Source organism: Pristiophorus japonicus, chromosome 23, assembly GCF_044704955.1.
Source record: "Pristiophorus japonicus isolate sPriJap1 chromosome 23, sPriJap1.hap1, whole genome shotgun sequence".
NCBI classification, from domain to species: domain Eukaryota; kingdom Metazoa; phylum Chordata; class Chondrichthyes; family Pristiophoridae; genus Pristiophorus; species Pristiophorus japonicus.
Genome location: NC_091999.1, coordinates 8,940,293 through 8,963,794, shown reverse-complemented (window position 1 = coordinate 8,963,794; position 23,502 = coordinate 8,940,293). Strand labels below are relative to the sequence as shown.

Here is a 23,502-nt window from a genome sequence, read left to right as displayed (position 1 = left end):
AAAAGATCCTCTCGGAATGAGTGATCACAGTATGGTTGAATTTGTAATACAGATTGAGGGTGAGGAAGTTGTGTCAGAAACGAGCGTACTATGCTTAAACAAAGGGGACTACAGTGGGATGAGGGCAGAGTTGGCTAAAGTAGACTGGAAACTCAGACTTAACAGTGGCACAATTGAGGAACAGTGGAGGACTTTTAAGAAGCTCTTTCATAGTGCGCAACAAAAATATATTCCAGTGAAAAAGAAGAGCAAGAGAAGGGATAACCAGCCGTGGATAACCAAGGAAATTAAGGAGAGTATCAAATCAAAGACCAATGCGTATAAGCTGGCCAAGGTTAGTGGGAAACTAGAGGATTGGGAAAATTTTAAACAACAGCAAAGAATGACTAAAAAAGCAATAAAGAAAGGAAAGATAGATTACGAAGGTAAACTTGCGCAAAACATAAAAACAGATAGTAAAAGCTTTTGCAGATATATAAAACGGAAAAGAGTGACTAAAGTAAATGTTGGTCCCTTAGAAGATGAGAAGGGGGATTTAATAATGGGAAATGTGGAAATGGCTGAGACTTTAAACAATTATTTTGCTTCGGTCTTCACAGTGGAAGACACAAAAACCAGGCCAAAAATTGCTGGTCACGGGAATGTGGGAAGGGAGGACCTTGAGACAATCACTATCACTAGGGGGGTAGTGCTGGACAGGCTAATGGGACTCAAGGTAGACAAGTCCCCTGGTCCTGATGAAATGCATCCCAGGGTATTAAAAGAGATGGCGGAATTTATAGCAGATGCATTCGTTATAATCTACCAAAATTCTCTGGACTCTGGGGAGGTACCAGCGGATTGGAAAGCAGCTAATGTAACGCCTCTGTTTAAAAAAGGGGGCAGACAAAAGGCAGGTAATTATAGGCCGATTAGTTTAACATCTGTAGTGGGGAAAATGCTTGAAACTATCATTAAGGAAGAAATAGTGGGACATCTAGATAGGAATAGTGCAATCAAGCAGACTCAACATGGATTCATGAAGGGGAAATCATGTTTAACTAATTTACTGGAATTCTTTGAGGATATAACGAGCATGGTAGATAGAGGTGTACCGATGAATGTGATGTATTTAGATTTCCAAAAGGCATTCGATAAGGTGCCACACAAAAGGTTACTGCAGAAGATAGAGGTACGCGGAGTCAGAGGAAATGTATTAGCATGGATAGAGAATTGGCTGGCTAACAGAAAGCAGAGAGTCGGGATAAATGGGTCCTTTTCGGGTTGGAAATCGGTGGTTAGTGGTGTGCCACAGGGATCGGTGCTGGGACCACAACTGTTTACAATATACATAGATGACCTGGAAGAGGGGACAGAGTGTAGTGTAACAAAATTTGCAGATGACACAAAGATTAGTGGGAAAGTGGATTGTGGGAAAGAGGACACAGAGAGGCTGCAAAGAGATTTAGATAGGTTACGCAAATGGGCTAAGGTTTGGCAGATGGAATACAATGTCGGAAAGTGTGAGGTCATCCACCTTAGGGAAAAAAATCAGTAAAAGGGAATATTATTTGAATGGGGAGAAATTACAACATGCTGTGGTGCAGAGGGACCTGGGGGTCCTTGTGCATGAAACTCTTTTAGAGTCTACCTATAAAACATAAAACATTAAACCGTGCCACCCGACCTGGATGACACACCAGACATTTACAAGGCCCTATTTTTTCTTTTTTTGGTTTTTTTTTTGTGTTTTTCTTTTTTTGGGGTTTTTTTTTGGGGCACTAAAATCACCTTTTTTCCCCAGTGCCCCCTATAAAAGGGAAGGGGACACTAAAAACACCGGCATGAATCCCAAAAAGTTAGTTTGCAGGTGCAGCAGGTAATCAGGAAGGCGAATGGAATGTTGGCCTTCATTGCGAGAGAGATGGAGTACAAAAGCAGGGAGGTCCTGCTGCAACTGTACAGGGTATTGGTGAGGCCGCACCTGGAGTACTGCGTGCAGTTTTGGTCACCTTACTTAAGGAAGGATATACTAGCTTTGGAGGGGGTACAGAGACGATTCACTAGGCTGATTCCAGAGATGAAGGGGTTACCTTATGATGATAGATTGAGTAGACTGGGTCTTTACTCGTTGGAGTTCAGAAGGATGAGGGGTGATCTTATAGAAACATTTAAAATAATGAAAGGGATAGACAAGATAGAGGCAGAGAGGTTGTTTCCACTGGTCGGGGAGACTAGAACTAGGGGGCACAGCCTCAAAATACGGGGGAGCCAATTTAAAACCGCTTTGAGAAGGAATTTCTTCTCCCAGAGGGTTGTGAATCTGTGGAATTCTCTGCCCAGGGAAGCAGTTGAGGCTAGCTCATTGAATGTATTCAAGTCACAGATAGATAGATTTTTAACCAATAAGGGAATTAAGGGTTACGTGGAGCTGAGTCCACGGCCAGATCAGCCATGGTCTTGTTGAATGGCGGAGCAGGCTCGAGGGGCTAGATGGCCTACTCCTGTTCCTAATTCTTATGTTCTGATGTTCTCATGACTCCAGCCGCCGCTCAAGCTCCAAAACGCGGAGCTGGAGTTGGTGCAGCTGGAGACAGCTCCTGCACATGTGGTCGTCCCGGCTGTGCGAAGCTTCCAGGATTTCGCACATGCCACAGGATGTGCAATCCACGGGACTGAGCTGTCCTGTCATCCCTCGAGTTACACTCGGCGCTATCAAATAGAACTAAACTCTCAAACCTTAGCAAATCCCACCCAGCCGCTACTCGGCAAACAGCTGATTTAATGAATCAGTTCTCCTTCGATAATAAAGATCACTTATCTATTTGATTGCAGTTCCTAACTTACACCATTGCCCAAAGTTTTTTTAAAGAAAAGAAAAATACTCACCAATCCATCAGCCAATCACTTACCTGCTCCTTAAAACCTGCCGCGTAGAAATGCAGTAGCAGGTCATTTGGCCCCTCAGGCCTGCTTTCCCACTCCGGAGCACGACAGCGTAATGGATCTGTTACTGGACCTGGAATCCAGAAGGCTGTCGGAAATAGTATTCCTGTATCCATCCCATCAAGTCCCTTGTATAAAAACAGAGAATGCTGCTAATCTCAGCGGGCCAGGCAGCATCTGTGGAGGGGAAAAAAACAGAGTTAACGTCTCAGGTCGTTGACACTTTGTCAGACGTGCCGGTCGTTCGAGAAGAACCGATTCTTAATTACTGAAGGGGGAGGGGAAGACAGAACAAAAGGGAAGGTCAGTGATGGGGTGGAAGGCAGGAGACATTAGAGGGACAGAAGGGATTATGGGCTGAATTGAAATGGTAATGATAAGAGGTTGGAAAAAGGTTAATCTGGATAGGGTGTGAATGGCGCAGTAATGACCAGCTGCCATTATAGACAAAGAGAAAAAAAAGAAATGAAAAATCACTTTATCGTTTGAAACACCTCGAACAAAGCACCCTTTAATCTCCTCAACTCTATGGAATGCATGGCGGGTTTATGCAAACTGGTTTCGTAATTTAACCCTTTGTGCCTCCGGTATCATTCCGGTGAATCTGTGTTGCACCCCCGCTCCAAGATCAATACATCCTTCCTGAGCTGCAGTGCCCAGAGCTGTGCTCCAGATGTGCAGTGCCCAGAGCTGGACCCTGTGCTCCAGATGTTCTGTGACCAGAACTGGACCCTGTGCTCCAGATGTGGTGTGACCAGACCTAGACACTGTGCTCCAGATGTGGTGTGACCAGAACTGGACCCTGTGCTCCAGATGTGGAGTTACCAGACCTGGACGCAGTGCTCCAGATGTGGTGTGACCAGAACTGGACCCTGTGCTCCAGATGTGCTGTGACCAGAACTGGACGCTGTGCTCCAGATGTGGTGTGACCAGACCTGGACGCAGTGCTCCAGATGTGGTGTGACCAGACCTGGACCCTGTGCTCCAGATGTGGTGTGACCAGAACTGGACCCTGTGCTCCAGATGTGGTGTGACCAGACCTGGACGCAGTGTTCCAGATGTGGTGTGACCAGAACTGGACCCTGTGCTCCAGATGTGGTGTGACCAGAACTGGACGCAGAGCTCCAGGTGTGGAGTGACCAGACCTGGACGCAGTGCTCCAGATGTGGTGTGACCAGAACTGGACCCTGTGCTCCAGATGTGGTGTGACCAGAACTGGACCCTGTGCTCCAGGTGTGGAGTGACCAGAACTGGACTCTGTGCTCCAGATGTGGTGTGACCAGAACTGGACCCTGTGCTCCAGATGTGGTGTGACCAGAAGTGGACACGCAGTGCTCCAGTTGTGGTCTGAATGAGGCTCTGTATGATTGTAGCTTCACTTCCTCCTCCTCGCAATGAGGTTGTCACGACAAGGTGCACAGTGGCTGCAAATTCAAGTTTTGTAATCTAGTGAGATCTATAGAGATAGACAGTTTCTTAACCGATAAGGGAGTGAAGGGTTATGGGGAGCGGGCGGGGAAGTGGAGCTGAGTCCATGAGCGGATCAGCCATGATCGTATTAAATGGCGGAGCAGGCTCGAGGGGCCGAATGGCCGACTCCTGCTCCTATTTCTTACGTTCTTATCTGCTGTGCTTGGTGACAGACAGCTCTCCCTGGTGAATAATCACCCAGTAAACCTCACTAGAAAGGGCACCCGGGTTGTAGCAGGGCCGGGTTCAGCTCTGATACCCAGCCAAAGGTGCATTACTACAATAACCACCACTAGCATTTACACAGCGCCTTGTAAATGTAGCAAGCCCGGTGCACAGGAGCATTATCAAAACAAAACAAAACTTGACACCAAGCAACCTAAGGAGGTATTAGGGCAGGTGACCAATAGCTGGGTCAAAGAGGCAGGTTTCAAGGAGCATCTTAAAATAGGAGAGCGAGGCGGAGAGGTTTAGGGAGGGAGTTCCAGAGCTTAGAGTCCAGACAGCTGAAGGCACGGCCTCCAATGGTGGGGCAAGGGGATTGGGGGATGGACAAGAGGCCAGAGACAGAGGAGCACCGAGATCTCGTGGGGGTGGAGGAGGTTACAGCGATAGGGAGGGGGCCAAGGCCATGGTGGGATTTGAACACGGGGATGGAGAACTTTAAACTCAAAGGCGTTGTCGGACCGGGAGCCAAAGTAGGCCAGCGGCAGAGAGGTGATGGTCTTGTTGCGAGTTAGGAACAGGGGGCAGCAGAGTTCGGGAGGAGCTGAGGTTTACGGAGGGCCGAAGGTGGTGCGCCGGCGAGCAGGACATTGGGAATAGCTGGCAACAGAAACGCACGGACGGGAGTTTCGGGAGCGGATGGGGCTGAGGGAGGGAGCAGAGACAGGGCAACCTGATGGCTCCTCCTGGAAATAGACCCTGATACAACGGTGCTTTGTTCCCCCGTAGAGTTGGCGAACGGCACCCGGAGGCGGGAGGAGGCGGCCCACGTCCCCGAGAGGCGCGAGAGCGCCGAGGCTGCACAGCCGGCGGTGATTGAGGTGGTCGGCAGGGACATCGCGAGCGTGCGGCGGGCCACGTCCCACCTCCAGAGGGTCCGCGAGGACCACTTCCGGGAGGAGTCCCTGGCCGACGAGCGCCAGGCTCAGCTGACGATGGGCGAGATTGAGAGGCTGCTGCAGCTGGGCCAGCGGCACGGCGTCCATGTGACGGTTGAGCGGGGGCGGGTGAGGGCGCGGGGCCAGGTCGGCAAGGTCACGGAAGCCCTGGCCTCCGCCCGCCGTGTGCTGGATGCCGCAGCCCGCAGGGAGTGGGACGAGCTGCTGGCCAAGGTCCGCTGGGTCTACGTTAACAACGGCAAGCAACTGCCCTTTGACCCTGAAGCCAACTTTCAGCTGGAGCGGGACCATGACAACAAGATCCGTCGCACCACGGTGGCAACGCAGGGGTACACCTTCCTCGTTGATCTGGATCGCAAGGAGGCCACAGTCAAGGAGACCAGTGAAACGATCAAGATCAAGAGGATTGATGGTCGTGGAGGTAATGGCACAAATTCTCCAACCTTTTTATCAAACACTTTACCACCGTCCAAATTTTCATCCCTTCCCCACCAAAGGTCATGGGTGCCAACCATCTTTAAACTCTCCCAGGGCAGGTACAGCACGGGTTAGATACAGAGTAAAGCTCCCTCTACACTGTCCCATCAAACACTCCCAGGGCAGGTACAGGGGGTTAGATACAGAGTAAAGCTCCCTCTACACTGTCCCATCAAACACTCCCAGGGCAGGTACAGGGGGTTAGATACAGAGTAAAGCTCCCTCTACACTGTCCCATCAAACACTCCCAGGGCAGATACAGCACGGGGTTAGATACAGAGTAAAGCTCCCTCTACACTGTCCCATTAAACACTCCCAGGGCAGGTACAGGGGGTTAGATACAGAGTAAAGCTCCCTCTACACTGTTCCATCAAACACTCCCAGGGCAAGTACAGCACAGGGATAGATACAGAGTAAAGCTCCCTCTACACTGTCCCATCAAACAATCCCAGGGCAGGTACAGGGGGTTAGATACAGAGTAAAGCTCCTTCCACACTGTCCCATCAAACACTCCCAGGGCAGGTACAGGGGGTTAGATACAGAGTAAAGCTCCCTCTACACTGTCCCATCAAACAATCCCAGGGCAGGTACAGGGGGTTAGATACAGAGTAAAGCTCCCTCTACACTGTCCCATCAAACACTCCCAGGGCAGGTACAGGGGGTTAAATACAGAGTAAAGCTCCCTCTGCACTGTCCCATCAAACACTCCCAGAGCAGGTACAGGGGGTTAGATACAGAGTAAAGCTCCCTCTACACTGTCCCATCAAACACTCCCAGGACAGGTACAGCACGGGTTAGATGCAGAGTAAAGCTCCCTCGACACTGTCCCATCAAACACTCTCAGGGCAGGTACAGCACGGGTTAGATACAGAGTAAAGCTCCCTCTACACTGTCCCATCAAACACTCCCAGGGCAGGTACAGGGGGTTAGATACAGAGTAAAGCTCCCTCTACATTGCCCCATCAAACACTCCCAGGGCAAGTACAACACTGGGTTAGATACAGAGTAAAGCTCCCTCTTACACTGTTCCATCAAACACTCTCAGGGCAGGTGCAGCACGGGGTTAGATACAGAGTAAAGCTCCCTCTACACTGTCCCATCAAACACTCCCAGGGCAGGTACAGGGGGTTAGATACAGAGTAAAGCTCCCTCTACATTGCCCCATCAAACACTCCCAGGGCAGGTACAGCACGGAGTGAGATACAGAGTAAAGCTCCCTCTACACTGTCCCATCAAACACTCCCAGGGCAGGTACAGGGGGTTAGATACAGAGTAAAGCTCCCTCTACATTGCCCCATCAAACACTCCCAGGGCAGGTACAACACTGGGTTAGATACAGAGTAAAGCTCCCTCTTACACTGTTCCATCAAACACTCCCAGGGCAAGTACAGCACGGGGTTAAATATAGAATAAAGCTCCCTCTACACTGTCCCATCAAACACTCCCAGGGCAGGTACAGCACAGGGTTAGATACAGAGTAAAGCTCCCACAACACTGTCCCATCAAACACTCCCAGGGCAGGTACAGCACGGGGTTAGATACAGAGTAAAGCTCGCTCTACACTGTCCCATCAAACACTCCCAGGGCAGGTACATCACGGGGTAAGATACAGAGTAAAGCTCCCTCTACACTGTCCCATCAAGCACTCCCAGGGCAGGTACAGAGGGTTAGATACAGAGTAAAGCTCCCTCTACACTGTCCCATCAAACATTCCCAGGGCAGGTACAGGGGGTTAGATACAGAGTAAAGCTCCCTCTACACTGTCCCATCAAACAATCCCAGGGCAGGTACAGGGGGTTAGATACAGAGTAAAGCTCCCTCTACACTGTCCCATCAAACACTCCCAGAGCAGGTACAGGGGGTTAGATACAGAGTAAAGCTCCCTCTACACTGTCCCATCAAACACTCCCAGAACAGGTACAGCACGGGTTAGATGCAGAGTAAAGCTCCCTCGACACTGTCCCATCAAACACTCTCAGGGCAGGTACAGCACGGAGTTAGATACAGAGTAAAGCTCCCTCTACACTGTCCCATCAAACACTCCCAGGGCAGGTACAGGGGGTTAGATACAGAGTAAAGCTCCCTCTACACTGTCCCATCAAACACTCCCAGGGCAGGTACAGGGGGGTTAGATGCAGAGTAAAGCTCCCTCTACATTGCCCCATCAAACACTCCCAGGGCAGGTACAACACTGGGTTAGATATAGAGTAAAGCTCCCTCTTACACTGTTCCATCAAACACTCCCAGGGCAGGTGCAGCACGGGGTTAGATACAGAGTAAAGATCCCTCTACACTGTCCCATCAAACACTCGTAGGGCAGTTACAGCATGGGTTAGATACAGAGTAAAGCTCCCTCTACACATCCCATCAATCACTCCAAGGGCAAGTACAGCACGGGGTTAAATACAGAGTAAAGCTCCCTCTACACTGTCCCATCAAACACTCCCAGGGCAGGTACAGCACAGGGTTAGATACAGAGTAAAGCTTCCACAACACTGTCCCATCAAACACTCCCAGGGCAGGTACAGCACGGGGTTAGATACAGAGTAAAGCTCGCTCTACACTGTCCCATCAAACACTCCCAGGGCAGGTACATCACGGGGTAAGATACAGAGTAAAGCTCCCTCTACACTGTCCCATCAAACACTCCCAGGGCAGGTACAGCACAGGGTTAGATACAGAGTAAAGCTCCCACAACACTGTCCCATCAAACACTCCCAGGGCAGGTACAGCACGGGGTTAGATACAGAGTAAAGCTCGCTCTACACTGTCCCATCAAACACTCCCAGGGCAGGTACATCACGGGGTTAGATACAGAGCAAAGCTCCCTCTACACTGCCCCATCAAACACTCCCAGGGCAGGTACAGCACGGGGCTAGATACAGAGTAAAGTTCCCTCTACACTGTCCCATCAAACACTCCCAGTGCAGGTACAGCACAGGATAGATACAGAGTAAAGCTCCCTCTACACTGTCACATCAAACACTCCCAGGGCAGGTACAGCACAGGGTTAGATACAGAGTAAAGTTCCCTCTGCACTGTCCCATCAAACACTCCCAGTGCAGGTACAGCACAGGATAGATACAGAGTAAAGCTCGCTCTACACTGTCCCATCAAACACTCCCAGGGCAGGTACATCACGGGGTTAGATACAGAGTAAAGCTCCCTCTACACTGCCCCATCAAACACTCCCAGGGCAGGTACAGCACGGGGCTAGATACAGAGTAAAGTTCCCTCTACACTGTCCCATCAAACACTCCCAGTGCAGGTACAGCACAGGATAGATACAGAGTAAAGCTCCCTCTACACTGTCACATCAAACACTCCCAGGGCAGGTACAGCATGGGTTAGATACAGAGTTAAGCTCCCTCAATACTGTCCCATCAAACACTCCCACGGCAGGTACAGCACGGGGATAGATACAGAGTAAAGCTTGCTCTACACTGTCCCATCAAACACTCCCAGGGCAGGTACAGGGGGTTAGATACAGAGTAAAGCTCCCTCTACACTGTCCCATCAAACACTCCCAGGGCAGGTACAGGGGGTTAGATACAGAGTAAAGCTCCCTCTACACTGTCCCATCAAACACTCCCAGGGCAGGTACAGCATGGGTTAGATACAGAGTTAAGCTCTCGCTATACTGTCCCATCAAACACTCCCAGGGCAGGTACATGGGGTTAGATACAGAGTAAAGCTCCCTCTACACTGTCCCATCAAACACTCCCAGGGCAGGTACAGGGGGTTAGATACAGAGTAAAGCTCCCTCTACACTGTCCCATCAAACACTCCCAGGGCAGGTACAGGGGGTTAGATACAGAGTAAAGCTCCCTCTACACTGTCCCATCAAACACTCCCAGGGCAGGTACAGCATGTGGTTAGATACAGAGTAAAGCTCCCTCTACACTGTCCCATCAAACACTCCCAGGGCAGGTACAGCATGGGGTTAGATACAGAGTAAAGCTCCCTCTACACTGTCCCATCAAACACTCCCAGGGCAGGAACAGCACGGGGTTAGATACAGAGTAAAGCTCCCTCTACACTGTCCCATCAAACACTCCCAGGGCAGGTACAGCATGGGGTTAGATACAGAGTAAAGCTCCCTCTATCCTCTTTGATGCTTGAAATTATTTACATAGCATTTTACAGCACAGGAACAGTCCATTCTGCCCAACAGATCCATGCCGGTGTTGATGCTCCCCACCCATTTAATCTCATTCCATCAATATAAACATATTCCTTTCTCCCTCATGTGTTTATCTCACTTTCCCTTAAATGCATCTTTGCTTCTCGCCTCCAGCACTCCGTGTGGTCGCGAGTTCCACACTCTCACTATTCTCTGGGAACAGTAGTTTCTCCTCAATTACCAATTGGGTTTATGAGTGACTCCCTCATATTTCTGCCCCCCAGTTCTGGACTCGCCCACAAGTGGGAACATCCTCTCCACACCGACCCAATCGAACCGCAGGGAGTGGGACGAGCTGCTGGCCAAGGTCCGCTGGGTCTACGTTAACAACGGCAAGGAACTGCCCTTTGACCCTGAAGCCAACTTTCAGCTGGAGCGGGACCATGACAACAAGATCCGTCGCACCATGGTGGCAACGCAGGGGTACACCTTCCTCGTTGATCTGGATCGCAAGGAGGTCACAGTCAAGGAGACCAGTGAGACGATCAAGATCAAGAGGATTGATGGTCGTGGAGGTAATAGCACAAATTCTCCAACCTTTTTATCAAACACTTTTCCACCGTCCAAAATTTCATCCCTTCCCCACCAAAGGTCATGGGTGCTAATCATCTTTAAACTCTCCCAGGGCAGATACAGCACAGGTTAGATACAGAGTAAAGCTCCCTCTACACTGTCCCATCAAACACTCCCAGGGCAGGTACAGGGGGTTAGATACAGAGTAAAGCTCCCTCTACACTGTCCCATCAAACACTCCCAGGGCAGGTACAGGGGGTTAGATACAGAGTAAAGCTCCCTCTACACTGTCCCATCAAACACTCCCAGGGCAGGTACAGCACAGGGTTAGATACAGAGTAAAGCTCCCTCTACACTGTCCCATCAAACACTCCCAGGGCAGGTACAGGGGGTTAGATACAGAGTAAAGCTCCCTCTACACTGTCCCATCAAACACTCCCAGGGCAGGTACAGGGGGTTAGATACAGAGTAAAGCTCCCTCTACACTGTCCCATCAAACACTCCCAGGGCAGGTACAGGGGGTTAGATACAGAGTAAAGCTCCCTCTACATTGCCCCATCAAACACTCCCAGGGCAGGTACAACACTGGGTTAGATATAGAGTAAAGCTCCCTCTACACTGTTCCATCAAACACTCGTAGGGCAGGTACAGCATGGGTTAGATACAGAGTAAAGCTCCCTCTACACATCCCATCAATCACTCCAAGGGCAAGTACAGCACGGGGTTAAATACAGAGTAAAGCTCCCTCTACACTGTCCCATCAAACACTCCCAGGGCAGGTACAGCACAGGGTTAGATACAGAGTAAAGCTCCCACAACAATGTCCCATCAAACACTCCCAGGGCAGGTACAGCACGGGGTTAGATACAGAGTAAAGCTCGCTCTACACTGTCCCATCAAACACTCCCAGGGCAGGTACATCACGGGGTAAGATACAGAGTAAAGCTCCCTCTACACTGTCCCATCAAACACTCCCAGGGCAGGTACAGCACGGGGTTAGATACAGAGTAAAGCTCCCTCTACACTGTCCCATCAAACACTCCCAGGGCAGGTACAACACAGGGTTAGATACAGAGTAAAGCTCCCACAACACTGTCCCATCAAACACTCCCAGGGCAGGTACAGCACGGGGTTAGATACAGAGTAAAGCTCGCTCTACACTGTCCCATCAAACACTCCCAGGGCAGGTACAGGGGGTTAGATACAGAGTAAAGCTCCCTCTACACTGTCCCATCAAACACTCCCAGGGCAGGTACAGCATGGGGTTAGATACAGAGTAAAGCTCCCTCTATCCTCTTTGATGCTTGAAATTATTTACATAGCATTTTACAGCACAGGAACAGTCCATTCTGCCCAACAGATCCATGCCGGTGTTGATGCTCCCCACCCATTTAATCTCATTCCATCAATATAAACATATTCCTTTCTCCCTCATGTGTTTATCTCACTTTCCCTTAAATGCATCTTTGCTTCTCGCCTCCAGCACTCCGTGTGGTCGCGAGTTCCACACTCTCACTATTCTCTGGGAACAGTAGTTTCTCCTCAATTACCAATTGGGTTTATTAGTGACTCCCTCATATTTCTGCCACCCAGTTCTGGACTCGCCCACAAGTGGGAACATCCTCTCCACACCGACCCAATCGAACCGCAGGGAGTGGGACGAGCTGCTGGCCAAGGTCCGCTGGGTCTACGTTAACAATGGCAAGGAACTGCCCTTTGACCCTGAAGCCAACTTTCAGCTGGAGCGGGACCATGACAACAAGATCCGTCACACCACGGTGGCAACGCAGGGGTACACCTTCCTCGTTGATCTGGATCGCAAGGAGGTCACAGTCAAGGAGACCAGTGAAACGATCAAGATCAAGAGGATTGATGGTCGTGGAGGTAATGGCACAAATTCTCCAACCTTTTTATCAAACACTTTTCCACCGTCCAAATTTTCATCCCTTCCCCACCAAAGGTCATGGGTGCTAACCATCTTTAAACCCTCCCAGGGCAGGTACAGCACGGGTTAGATACATGTAAAGCTCCCTCTACACTGTCCCATCATAATCTCCCAGGGCAGGTACAGGGGGTTAGATACAGAGTAAAGCTCCCTCTACACTGTCCCATCATACACTCCCAGGGCAGGTACAGGGGGTTAGATACAGAGTAAAGCTCCCTCTACACTGTCCCATCAAACACTCCCAGGGCAGGTACAGGGGGTTAGATACAGAGTAAAGCTCCCTCTACACTGTCCCATCAAACACTCCCTGGGCAGGTACAGGGGGTTAGATACAGAGTAAAGCTCCCTCTGCACTGTCCCATCAAACATTCCCGGGACAGGTACAGGGGGTTAGATACAGAGTAAAGCTCCCTCTACACTGTCCCATCAAACACTCCCAGGGCAGGTACAGCACGGGGTTAGATACAGAGTAAAGCTCCCTCTACACTTTCCATCAAACACTCCCAGGGCAGGTACAACACGGGGTTAGATACAGAGTAAAGCTCCCTCTACACTGTCCCATCAAACACTGCCAGGGCAGGTACAGCACGGGGTTAGATACAGATTATTGCTCCCTCTACACTATCCCATCAAACACTCCCAGGGCAGGTACAGGGGATTCGATACAGAGTAAAGCTCCCTCTACACTGTCCCATCAAACACTCCCAGGGCAGGTACAGGGGGTTAGATACAGAGTAAAGCTCCCTCTACACTGTCCCATCAAACACTCCCAGGGCACGTACAGGGGGGTTAGATACAGAGTAAAGCTCCCTCTACACTGTCCCATCAAACACTCCCAGGGCAGGTACAGGGGGGTTAGATACAGAGTAAAGCTCCCTCTACACTTTCCCATCAAACACTCCCAGGGCAGGTACAGCACGGGGTTAGATACAGAGTAAAGCTCCCTCTACACCGTCCCATCAAACACTCCCAGGGCAGGTACAGCACGGGGTTAGATACAGAGTAAAGCTCCCTCTACACTGTCCCATCAAACACTCCCAGGGCAGGTACAGGGGGTTAGATACAGAGTAAAGCTCCCTCTACACTGTCCCATCAAACACTCCCAGGGCAGGTACAGCACGGGGTTAGATACAGATTAAAGCTCACTCTACACTGTCCCATCAAACACTCCCAGGGCAGGTACAGCACGGGGTTAGATACAGATTAAAGCTCACTCTACACTGTCCCATCAAACACTCCCAGGGTAGGTACAGGGGGTTAGATACAGAGTAAAGCTCCCTCTACACATCAGCCATTGAAGGTTAGCATGCAGGTACAGCAGGCGGTTAAGAAAGCAAATGGCATGTTGGCCTTCATAGCGAGGAGATTTGAGTACAGGGGCAGGGAGGTGTTGCTACAGTTGTACAGGACCTTGGTGAGGCCACACCTGGAGTATTGTGTACAGTTTTGGTCTCCTAACTTGAGGAAGGACATTCTTGCTATTGCGGGAGTGCAGCGAAGATTCACCAGACTGATTCCCGGGATGGTGGGACTGACCTATCAAGAAAGACTGGATCAACTGGGCTTGTATTCACTGGAGTTCAGAAGAATGAGAGGGGACCTCATAGAAACGTTTAAAATTCTGACGTGTTTAGACAGGTTAGTTACAGGAAGAATGTTCCCAATGTTGGGGAAGTCCAGAACCAGGGGTCACAGTCTAAGGATAAGGGGTAAGTCATTTAGGACTGAGATGAGGAGAAACTTCTTCACCCAGAGAGTGGTGAACCTGTGGAATTCTCCAACACAGAAAGTAGTTGAGGCCAATTCACAAAATATATTCAAAAATGAGTTTGATGAAGTCCTTACTACTAGGGGGATCAAGGGGTATGGCGAGAAAGCAGGAAGGGGGTACTGAAGATGCAGGCTAGAAGGGCTGAATGGCCTACTCCTGCACCTATTTTCTATGTACGCTGTCCCATCAAACACTCCCAGGGCAGGTACAGCATGGGGTTAGATACAGAGTAAAACTCCTTCTGCACTGTCCCATCAAACACTCCCAGGGCAGGTACAGGGGATTAGATACAGAGTAAAGCTCCCTCTACACTGTCCCATCAAACACTCCCAGGGCAGGTACAGCACGGGTTAGATACAGAGTAAAGCTCCCTCTACACTGTCCCATCAAACACTCCCAGGGCAGGTCCAGCACGGGGTTAGATACAGAGTAAAGCTCCCTCTACACTGTCCCATCAAACACTCCCAGGGCAGGTACAGGGGGTTAGATACAGAGTAAAGCTCCCTCTACACTGTCCCATCAAACACTCCCAGGGCAGGTACAGGGGGTTAGATACAGAATAAAGCTCCCTCTACACTGTCCCATCAAACACTCCCAGGGCAGGTACAGGGGGTTAGATACGGGTAAAGCCTCTGCTGCACTCTCTTTGACAGTACATAATGGTCCCATTGTGACGAGTATTACAAAGTGAAATTGTTTGAGAAAACAGGAGTTTTCGAGCGGCCAAACATGAAGCAAACACTGGGGCTTGAAATTATTTACGTAGAATCTTACAGAACAGCATCAGGTGATTCGGTCCAACTGGTCCATACCGGCGTTTATACTCCACACGAGCCTCCTTCCATCCCTCACTCAATCGACAAACCTTCTATTCCTTTCTCATGTGTTTATCTCACTCCCCCTTTAATGCATCGATACTATTCGCCTCAACCACTGCCTGTTGCAGCGAGTTCCACATTCTCACTGCTGTTAGGTTTCTCCTGAATTCCGTATTGGATTCATTCGTGACGACCTTATATTTATGACACCATCATTCTGATCCCCTGCATAAGGGTGTTAGGTATGCAATAAAAGTTCAAACTGAGAACTGTTTAACTAAGCAAGGTACACCCTTGGCTCTGCTTTATTTTGGACAAAGAGTGCCTGACTCACACAATGGCTGGCCTTTTATACCAGCGCAGCACCATGTGCGTGCTGCTCCATGCCCTCCAACAATGACACCATCTGCTGGCTACAAACAGCATGTACATACATGACAATACCCTGCTCTGAGATCTTACCACAGTCTTTCACAGGTTGAGACGGTCCGGTGCTTTACACTCCTGGGTTGACCGTCTCAGTTCGATTCCGGCCCTGGGTGAGTGTGAGGGGTCTGTTGTGGCTGGTGGCTGGATGGCTGGCTTGTTGGGGGTGGCAGTGGCCATGTCAGGAATTGCAAGTCCATTTTTATTGAACAATTCCGTGATGGAGATTCCGGGTTCACTGATGACCCTTGAACCCACTGAAGGCTGCTGGTAGGTTGGTTGGTCGTCGACGGTTTCCTCGTCCGACTGCTCTGGCTCGTCTGTGTGTCTCAGCTTTGTCTGATCCATGTGTTTCCTGCAAGTTTGCCCATTCTTGAGCTTAATAACAAATACTCTGTTGCCCTCCTTGGCCATGACCGTACCAGCGATCCATTTGTGACCCTGACCATAATTCGACACATATACAGGATCATTCACAGAAATCTCGCGTGACACAGTTGTGCGATCGTGGTATCCTTGTTGACTCTGTCTTCTGTATTCAACACGATAACTTAAATCTGGGTGTACCAGAGATAACTTGGTTTTTCATCATGAGTTCAGAGGGCGAGACCCCTGTGAGTGTGTGGGGTCTTGTCCTGTAAGTGACCCTTGGGTTACTCTCCTCGTGCTTTGCTTGATCATTTGTACTGCACGCTCTGCTTGCCTGTTGGACACAGGCTTGAGCAGTGCTGACCTTGCATGTTTTATGCCGTTAAGTTTTACAAACTCCTGAAACTCCTGACTGGTGAAGCACAACCCATTGTCGCTCACCACTATATCAGGCAGACCATGTGTCGCGAACATGACATTGCGATTCTCTATGGTTGCCATGGACGTGCTGGATGACATGATTATGCATTCTATCCACTTCGACTAAGCATCCACCATCACTAAAAACAACTTGCCCGGGAAGGGACCTGCAAAATCTACATGGATCCTGGACCAGGGTTTGGATGACCACGACCACAGACACAGTGGCGATTCCGCTGGTGCTTTGCTGAGCTGCATGCAAGTGTTACACTGATGTACGCATGATCCCAGCTCAGCATCAATTCTTGACCATCTTCGGTGGGATCTGGCGATGGCCTTCACCATCACTATACCAGGATGTGTGCTGTGTAACTCACGCACAAACTTCTCTCTCCCTTAGGCATTACAACTCGATTGCCCCACAATATGCAATCTGCTTGAATAGACAGTTCGTCCTCGCGACCAATGTACGGTTTGGCCTCCTCGCACATTTGCTTAGGTATGGCAGACCAATCCCCTTTACCACCGATAATATCGGGTCCTGGCTGGTCCGGGTCTTAACTTGTTGAGCCATGACAGGTGTACCTTCACTCTCAAAAGCATCCATGATTAACATTAAATCTGCCGGTTGTGGCGTTTCCACCTCCGGTGTGGGCAACGGCAACTGGCTCAAAGCATCGGCACAATTCTCTGTGTGAGATCTGTGGCGAATGACACAATCATAGGCAGATAATGTCAGCGCCCATCTTTGGATACGGGATGAAGCGTTGTATTGATACCTTTGCTCTCGGAAAACAACAAAATGAGCGGCTTGTGATCGGTCTCTAATTCGAACCTCAGACCGAACAGGTATTGATGCATCTTTTTAACACCGTACACACACGCTAAAGCTTCTTTTCCTACCATACTGTCGGCTCTTTCTGCTTTAGACAAACTTTTGGATGCATACACGACATGTTGGAGTTTCCCCGACTCATTGGCCTGTTGTAACACGCAACCAATTCCACATGACGATGTGTCACAGGCCAAAACTAAACGTTTACATGGGTCATAATGTACCAGCAGCTTGTTCGAAGCAAAGCAGAGTGGTGGCTTTCTCGAAAGCTCCGTCTTGCGATGTGCCCCAGACCCAGTTGTCGCCTTTTCTCAATAGCATGTGCACTGGTTCAAGTAAGGTGCTCAATTTAGGTCGGAAGTTACCAAAGTAGCTGAGTAGACCCAGCAATGAACGCAGCTCTGTCACGTTCTGCGGCTTGGGTACATTCTTGATGGCTTTGGTTTTCACGTCAGTAGGTGCACAGTGCTGCCAGTGTGATATGACCAGAACTGTGCACAGTGCTCCCAGTGTGATATGGAGACCAGAACTGTGCACAGTGCTCCCAGTGTGATATGGAGACCAGAACTGTGCACAGTGCTCCCAGTGTGATATGGAGACCAGAACTGTGCACAGTGCTCCCAGTGTGATATGACCAGAACTGTACACAGTGCTCCCAGTGTGATATGACCAGAACTGTGCACAGTGCTCCCAGTGTGATATGGAGACCAGAACTGTACACAGTGCTCCCAGTGTGATATGACCAGAACTGTGCACAGTGCTCCCAGTGTGATATGGAGACCAGAACTGTGCACAGTGCTCCCAGTGTGATATGGAGACCAGAACTGTGCACAGTGCTCCCAGTGTGATATGACCAGAACCGTACACAGTGCTCCCAGTGTGATATGACCAGAACCGTACACAGTGCTCCCAGTGTGATATGACCAGAACTGTGCACAGTGCTCCCAGTGTGATATGGAGACCAGAACTGTGCACAGTGCTCCCAGTGTGATATGGAGACCAGAACTGTGCACAGTGCTCCCAGTGTGATATGGAGACCAGAACTGTACACAGTGCTCCCAGTGTGATATGACCAGAACTGTACACAGTGCTCCCAGTGTGATATGGAGACCAGAACTGTGCACAGTGCTCCCAGTGTGATATGACCAGAACTGTGCACAGTGCTCCCAGTGTGATATGGCGACCAGAACTGTGCACAGTGCTCCCAGTGTGGTATGACCAGAACTGTGCACAGTGCTCCCAGTGTGATCTGTGGTCTAACCAAGGTTCTATACAAGTTGAACATAACTTCTCTGCTTTTAAATTCTATCCCTCTTACAATGAACCCCAGTGCTTTGGTTATTTTTTTTTAATGACCTTGTTAACGTGCATCGCTACTTGTATTGATTCGAGTGTCTGTACCCCCAGATTGCTCTGATATTCTGCCCCATTTAGCTCCTCATTGGCAATGTTCAGATGAGATAATGGCCAAACTGTGTTTGCTGATTTACCTGTTCAATCACTTCTCTCATTCTAGGCAGGAACCCCCTGGATAACCGGGAGGATGTGAAGGAGAAACCACAGCTCAAGGTGTCGTTGGATAAGAGTTCTGAAGAGTATCAAACAGTGGCGAAGAATTTCAGTGATCGTTGTGGACGGGAAACAATAAAAATAATTGGAGTGAGTTCCCTGTGGTGCCAACCATGGCTCAGTGGTCAGCATTCTCGCCTCTGAGTTAGAAAGTCACGGGTTCAAGACCCTCTCCGGAGAATCGAGACCCATAATCTGACACATCCAGTTGCCTGTAACTGAGGGAGCATACCCTGTAGTAAAGGCAGTACTGAGGGAGTGCCGCACTGTAGGAGGGGCAGTACTGAGCGAGTGCCGCACTGTCGGAGGGGCAGTACTGAGGGAGTGCCGCACTGTCGGAGGGGCAGTACTGAGGGAGTGCCGCACTGTCGGAGGGGCAGTACTGAGGGAGCGCCGCACTGTCGGAGGGGCAGTACTGAGGGAGTGCCGCACTGTCGGAGGGGCAGTACCGAGGGAGTGCCGCACTGTCGGAGGGGCAGTACTGAGGGAGTGCCGCACTGTCGGAGGGGCAGTACTGAGCGAGTGCCGCACTGTCGGAGGGGCAGTACTGAGGGAGTGCCGCACTGTCGGAGGGGCAGTACTGAGGGAGCCCTGCCGTGTGCGGAGGTGCCATCTTTTGGCATGTGATGTTAACTCGAAGTCTGCGTTTGCCCTCTAGAAGATATAAAATGTCCCACGGCCCCCATTGAAATAAGAGCAGGGCGCATTCTCCACAATGCCCTGGGGCCCGATATAAAATCCCTCCACCAACATTGCTAAAAACAGATGATCTGCTCGTTAGCGCATTGCTGTTTGTGGGAGCTTGCTGTGCACACATTGGCTCCTGCGTTTCCTACTCATCATCAGAGGCAGTCCCTCGAAGCGAGGGTCACTTGCTTCCACATCAAAGAGGGATGAGTTCACATGTGTTTCAGTGAAGGACCTAATTCAGATCCCGAACTACATCCTGAAGGGTGGAAGATGCCTGTGGGTGGATTGTTTTAACGTGGGGTGACCGTTGTACACCAGCCACCACACGGGGCTTGACAGAGCGAGGCCTTGGTCCAGGGGCAAGGGTTAACCAGGACGACTGGAGACCTGCTCTGCTGCACGGACCCAGTGCGCCCACATATCGCTCAGTGTGGGCTGGGCCCGTGCTGCCCCCTGGGCCCCTCGGCTCTCCCGGGCCCCAGAGTCACGCCTCTCCTGGGCCACGGTCACTTCCCGCTATGGACTCTTGCCGCTCCTTCGCCCCTCCTGCTGTGCCTGCCCGCTCCGCGCTCAGTGACTGCAGCCGTCTCCCTCCTGCAGCAGCACGGGCTGCTCCCTGCAGTGGTATACCGCCGCACGATGCTCCCTCCACTGGCCCCGGCCTGCTGATGGTCTTGTAGGCCGGGACCGGGGTGTTTCCAGGCCGGGCCACCACACACTGCTCCCTCCAATGACCCCGGCCTGCTGATGGTCTTGTAGGCCGGGACCGGGGTGTTTCCAGGCCGGACCACCACACACTGCTCCCTCCAGTAGCCCCGGCCTGCTGATGGTCTTGTAGGCCGGGACCGGGGTGTTTCCAGGCCAGGCCACCACACACTGCTCCCTCCAATGAGCCCGGCCTGCTGCAGTGACAACACTTCAACCATAAAATATTCTTCACTGGCTGTGAAGCACGTTGGGACATCCTGAGCTCATGAAAGGCACTATATAAATGCAAGTCTTTCCTTGTTCCGATTGTGTCACTCCTTCTTTAAATTATAGTCCCCTCCACAGTGTCGGGGATCGGGCGGGAAAGTGGAGTTGAGGTCAAAGATCAGCCATGATGGTATTGAATGGTGGAGCAGACTTGAGGGGCCGAATGGCCGACTCCTGCTACTATTATGGTTTCGTATTTGCCTTTACCCCCCCGTGTACTGTACATGTACAGGGGACACTGAGACACACACGGGGTGTACAGTACCAGACATGAGTGAGTAGTTCCTTTACCCTGTGTACTGTACATGTACAGGGGACACTGAGACACACACGGGGTGTACAGTACCAGACATGAGTGAGTATTTCCTGTACCTCCCGTGTACTGTACATGTACAGGGGGCACTGAGACACACACGGGGTGTACAGTACCAGAGGGGAGTGAATCATTCCTTTACCCCGTGTACTGTACATGTACAGGGGACACTGAGACACACACGGGGTGTACAGTACCAGAGGGGAGTGAATCATTCCCTTTACCCTGTGTACTGTACATGTACAGGGGGCACTGAGACACACAATGTGTGTACAGTACCAGACGGGAGTGAATCATTCCCTTTACCCTGTGTACTGTACATGTACAGGGGACACTGAGACACACACGGGATGTACAGTACCAGACGGGAGTGAATCATTCCCTTACCCTGTGTACTGTACATGTACAGGGGGCACTGAGACACACAAGGTGTGTACAGTACCAGACGGGAGTGAATCATTCCCTTTACCCTGTGTACTGTACATGTACAGGGGACACTGAGACACACACGGGGTGTACAGTACCAGACGGGAGTGAATCATTCCTTTACCCCGTGTACTGTACATGTACAGGGGACACTGAGACACACACGCGGTGTACAGTACCAGAGGGGAGTGAATCATTCCCTTTACCCTGTGTACTGTACATGTACAGGGGACACTGAGACACACACGGGGTGTACAGTACCAGACCCGAGTGCAGGAAGGTGGGGTAGAAGATCAGCCATGATCTTATTGAATGGCGGAGCAGACTCGAGGGGCCGAATGGCCTGTTCCTAATTTTTATGGTCTTAGTGAGCAAATGTTTGCGTGTTTGGTCTTCGTAAAAGTGACCATGAAAGTGTTGTTTGAAATTCCAACTGGTTGGCCTTTCGGGGGAAGGAACGCGACCATCCTTACCTGGTCTGGGCCTGTACATGAGTCCAGTCTCTACAACAAAACACCGTCGGCTCTTACCTGCCCGTGATGCGGCCAAGTAAGCCACTCGTTGGCCCAGAGAAGACCAACGTGATGGTCTTCGTTCAGCGTCCAATTCCTATAATCCTTAAGAAAAATGATCAGCTGCCAAAAACCATCAAAAATAAATACACACAAAATCTTGACATATTAATAAGAACGTAAGAGTCAGTAGCAGGAGTCGGCCATTCGGCCCCTCGAGCCTGCTCCGCCATTCAATGAGATCACGGCTGATCTTCCACCTCAACTCCACTTTCCCGCCCGATCCCCATATCCCTCGATTCCCTTAATATTAAAAATCTACCGATCTCAGCCTTGAATATACTCACAGACTGAGTCTCCACAGCCCTCTGGGGCAGAGAATCCCAAAGATTCACCCCCCTCTGAGTGAAGAAATTCCTCCTCATCTCAGTCCTAAATGGCTGAGCCCTTATCCTGAGACTGTGAGACCCCTGGTTCTAGACTCCCCAGCCCGGGGGGAAACATCCTCCCTGCATCTACCCTGTCAAGCCCTGTAAGAATTGTGTGTGTTTCAATGAGATCACCTCTCATTCTTCTAAACTCAAGAGAATATCGGCCTAGTCTACTCAATCTCTCCTCATAGGGCAATCCCCCCCATCCCAGGAATCAGTCTGGTGAACCTTCGCTGCACTCCCTCTGTGGCAAGTGTATCCTTCCTGAGGTAAGGAGACCGACACTGTACACAATACTCCAGGTGTGGTCGGTCTCACCAGGGCCCGATATAATTGCAGTAAGACATACTCTTATACAGATTGACCCTCCCTTACCCAGAACCCTCAGTGCTTGGCCTGTTCTGGATAAGGGATTTTTCCGGACGAGGGGTGGTCACGTTAAATTGGATGGTACAGGTACTGAGGAAGGGGATATTGGGGCTGGGAGTGCGGCAGAGAGATCATGGGGGGGGGGGGTGGGGCGGCGCGGTGGATCATGGGGGCAGGCCAGCGATTGCAACAGTCGGTAACGAGGAAGAACTTCAATTTGTTCCTGTCGGAGTTCTGCGCATGCGCCACCCGGTGGCCGGGAACGGTTCTGGACGAGGGATGGTTCCGGATTAGGGAGTTCTGGATTACGGAGGTTCAACCTGTACTCTAATCCGTTTATAATAAAGGCCAACCCCCCCATTTCCTTTCCGAATTGCTTGCTGTAGCTGCACGTTAACGTTCAGCGATTGGTGCACAAGGGCACCCAGGTCCCTCTGATTAACCGTTAATCTTTGCCGCCGTCTGCAGATTGAGAAGATTCAGAACGATGATCTGAGGGCCGCGTACTTGGCCAAGAAGTCAGCCATGGAAGTTAAAAAGAGCGCACAGGAGAGAACTCTTTATCACGCCACGGATCACAGTGCCAGGTTGGACATTGTGCACAAAGGGTTCAGCAAGAGCTCTAATGGTACGTAACAACAACAACTTATATTTATAGAGCGCCTATAACGTAGTGAAATGTCCCAAGGCGCTTTGCAGGAGTGTTACACGATTAAAAATTTGACACAGAGCCGCATAAATAGAAATGAGTTCAGGTGACCAATATCTCGGTCAAAGAGATCAGTTTTAAGGAGCGTCTTAAAGGAGGAGCGAGAGACGGAGAGGTTTAGGGAGGGAATTCCAGCGCTTGGGGTCAAGGCAGCTGAAGGCACGGCCACCAATGGTGTAATGATTAAAATCAGAGATACACAAGAGGCCCAGAATTGGAGGAGCGCAGAGAT

At 50.5% G+C, this 23,502-nt stretch overlaps 1 protein-coding gene across 1 annotated transcript in view; it reads left to right on the top strand.

The window, feature by feature from the left end:
* Nucleotides 1-23,502, top strand: part of LOC139235717 (protein mono-ADP-ribosyltransferase PARP14-like) — a 62,707-nt gene that overhangs the window by 34,034 nt on the left and 5,171 nt on the right. The window contains exons 9-13 of the mRNA XM_070866756.1: nucleotides 5,350-5,940; nucleotides 10,404-10,694; nucleotides 12,286-12,576; nucleotides 18,793-18,935; nucleotides 23,030-23,189. Coding sequence (XP_070722857.1) covers nucleotides 5,350-5,940; nucleotides 10,404-10,694; nucleotides 12,286-12,576; nucleotides 18,793-18,935; nucleotides 23,030-23,189 — 1,476 coding nt within the window. The remainder of the gene's footprint in view (nucleotides 1-5,349; nucleotides 5,941-10,403; nucleotides 10,695-12,285; nucleotides 12,577-18,792; nucleotides 18,936-23,029; nucleotides 23,190-23,502) is intronic.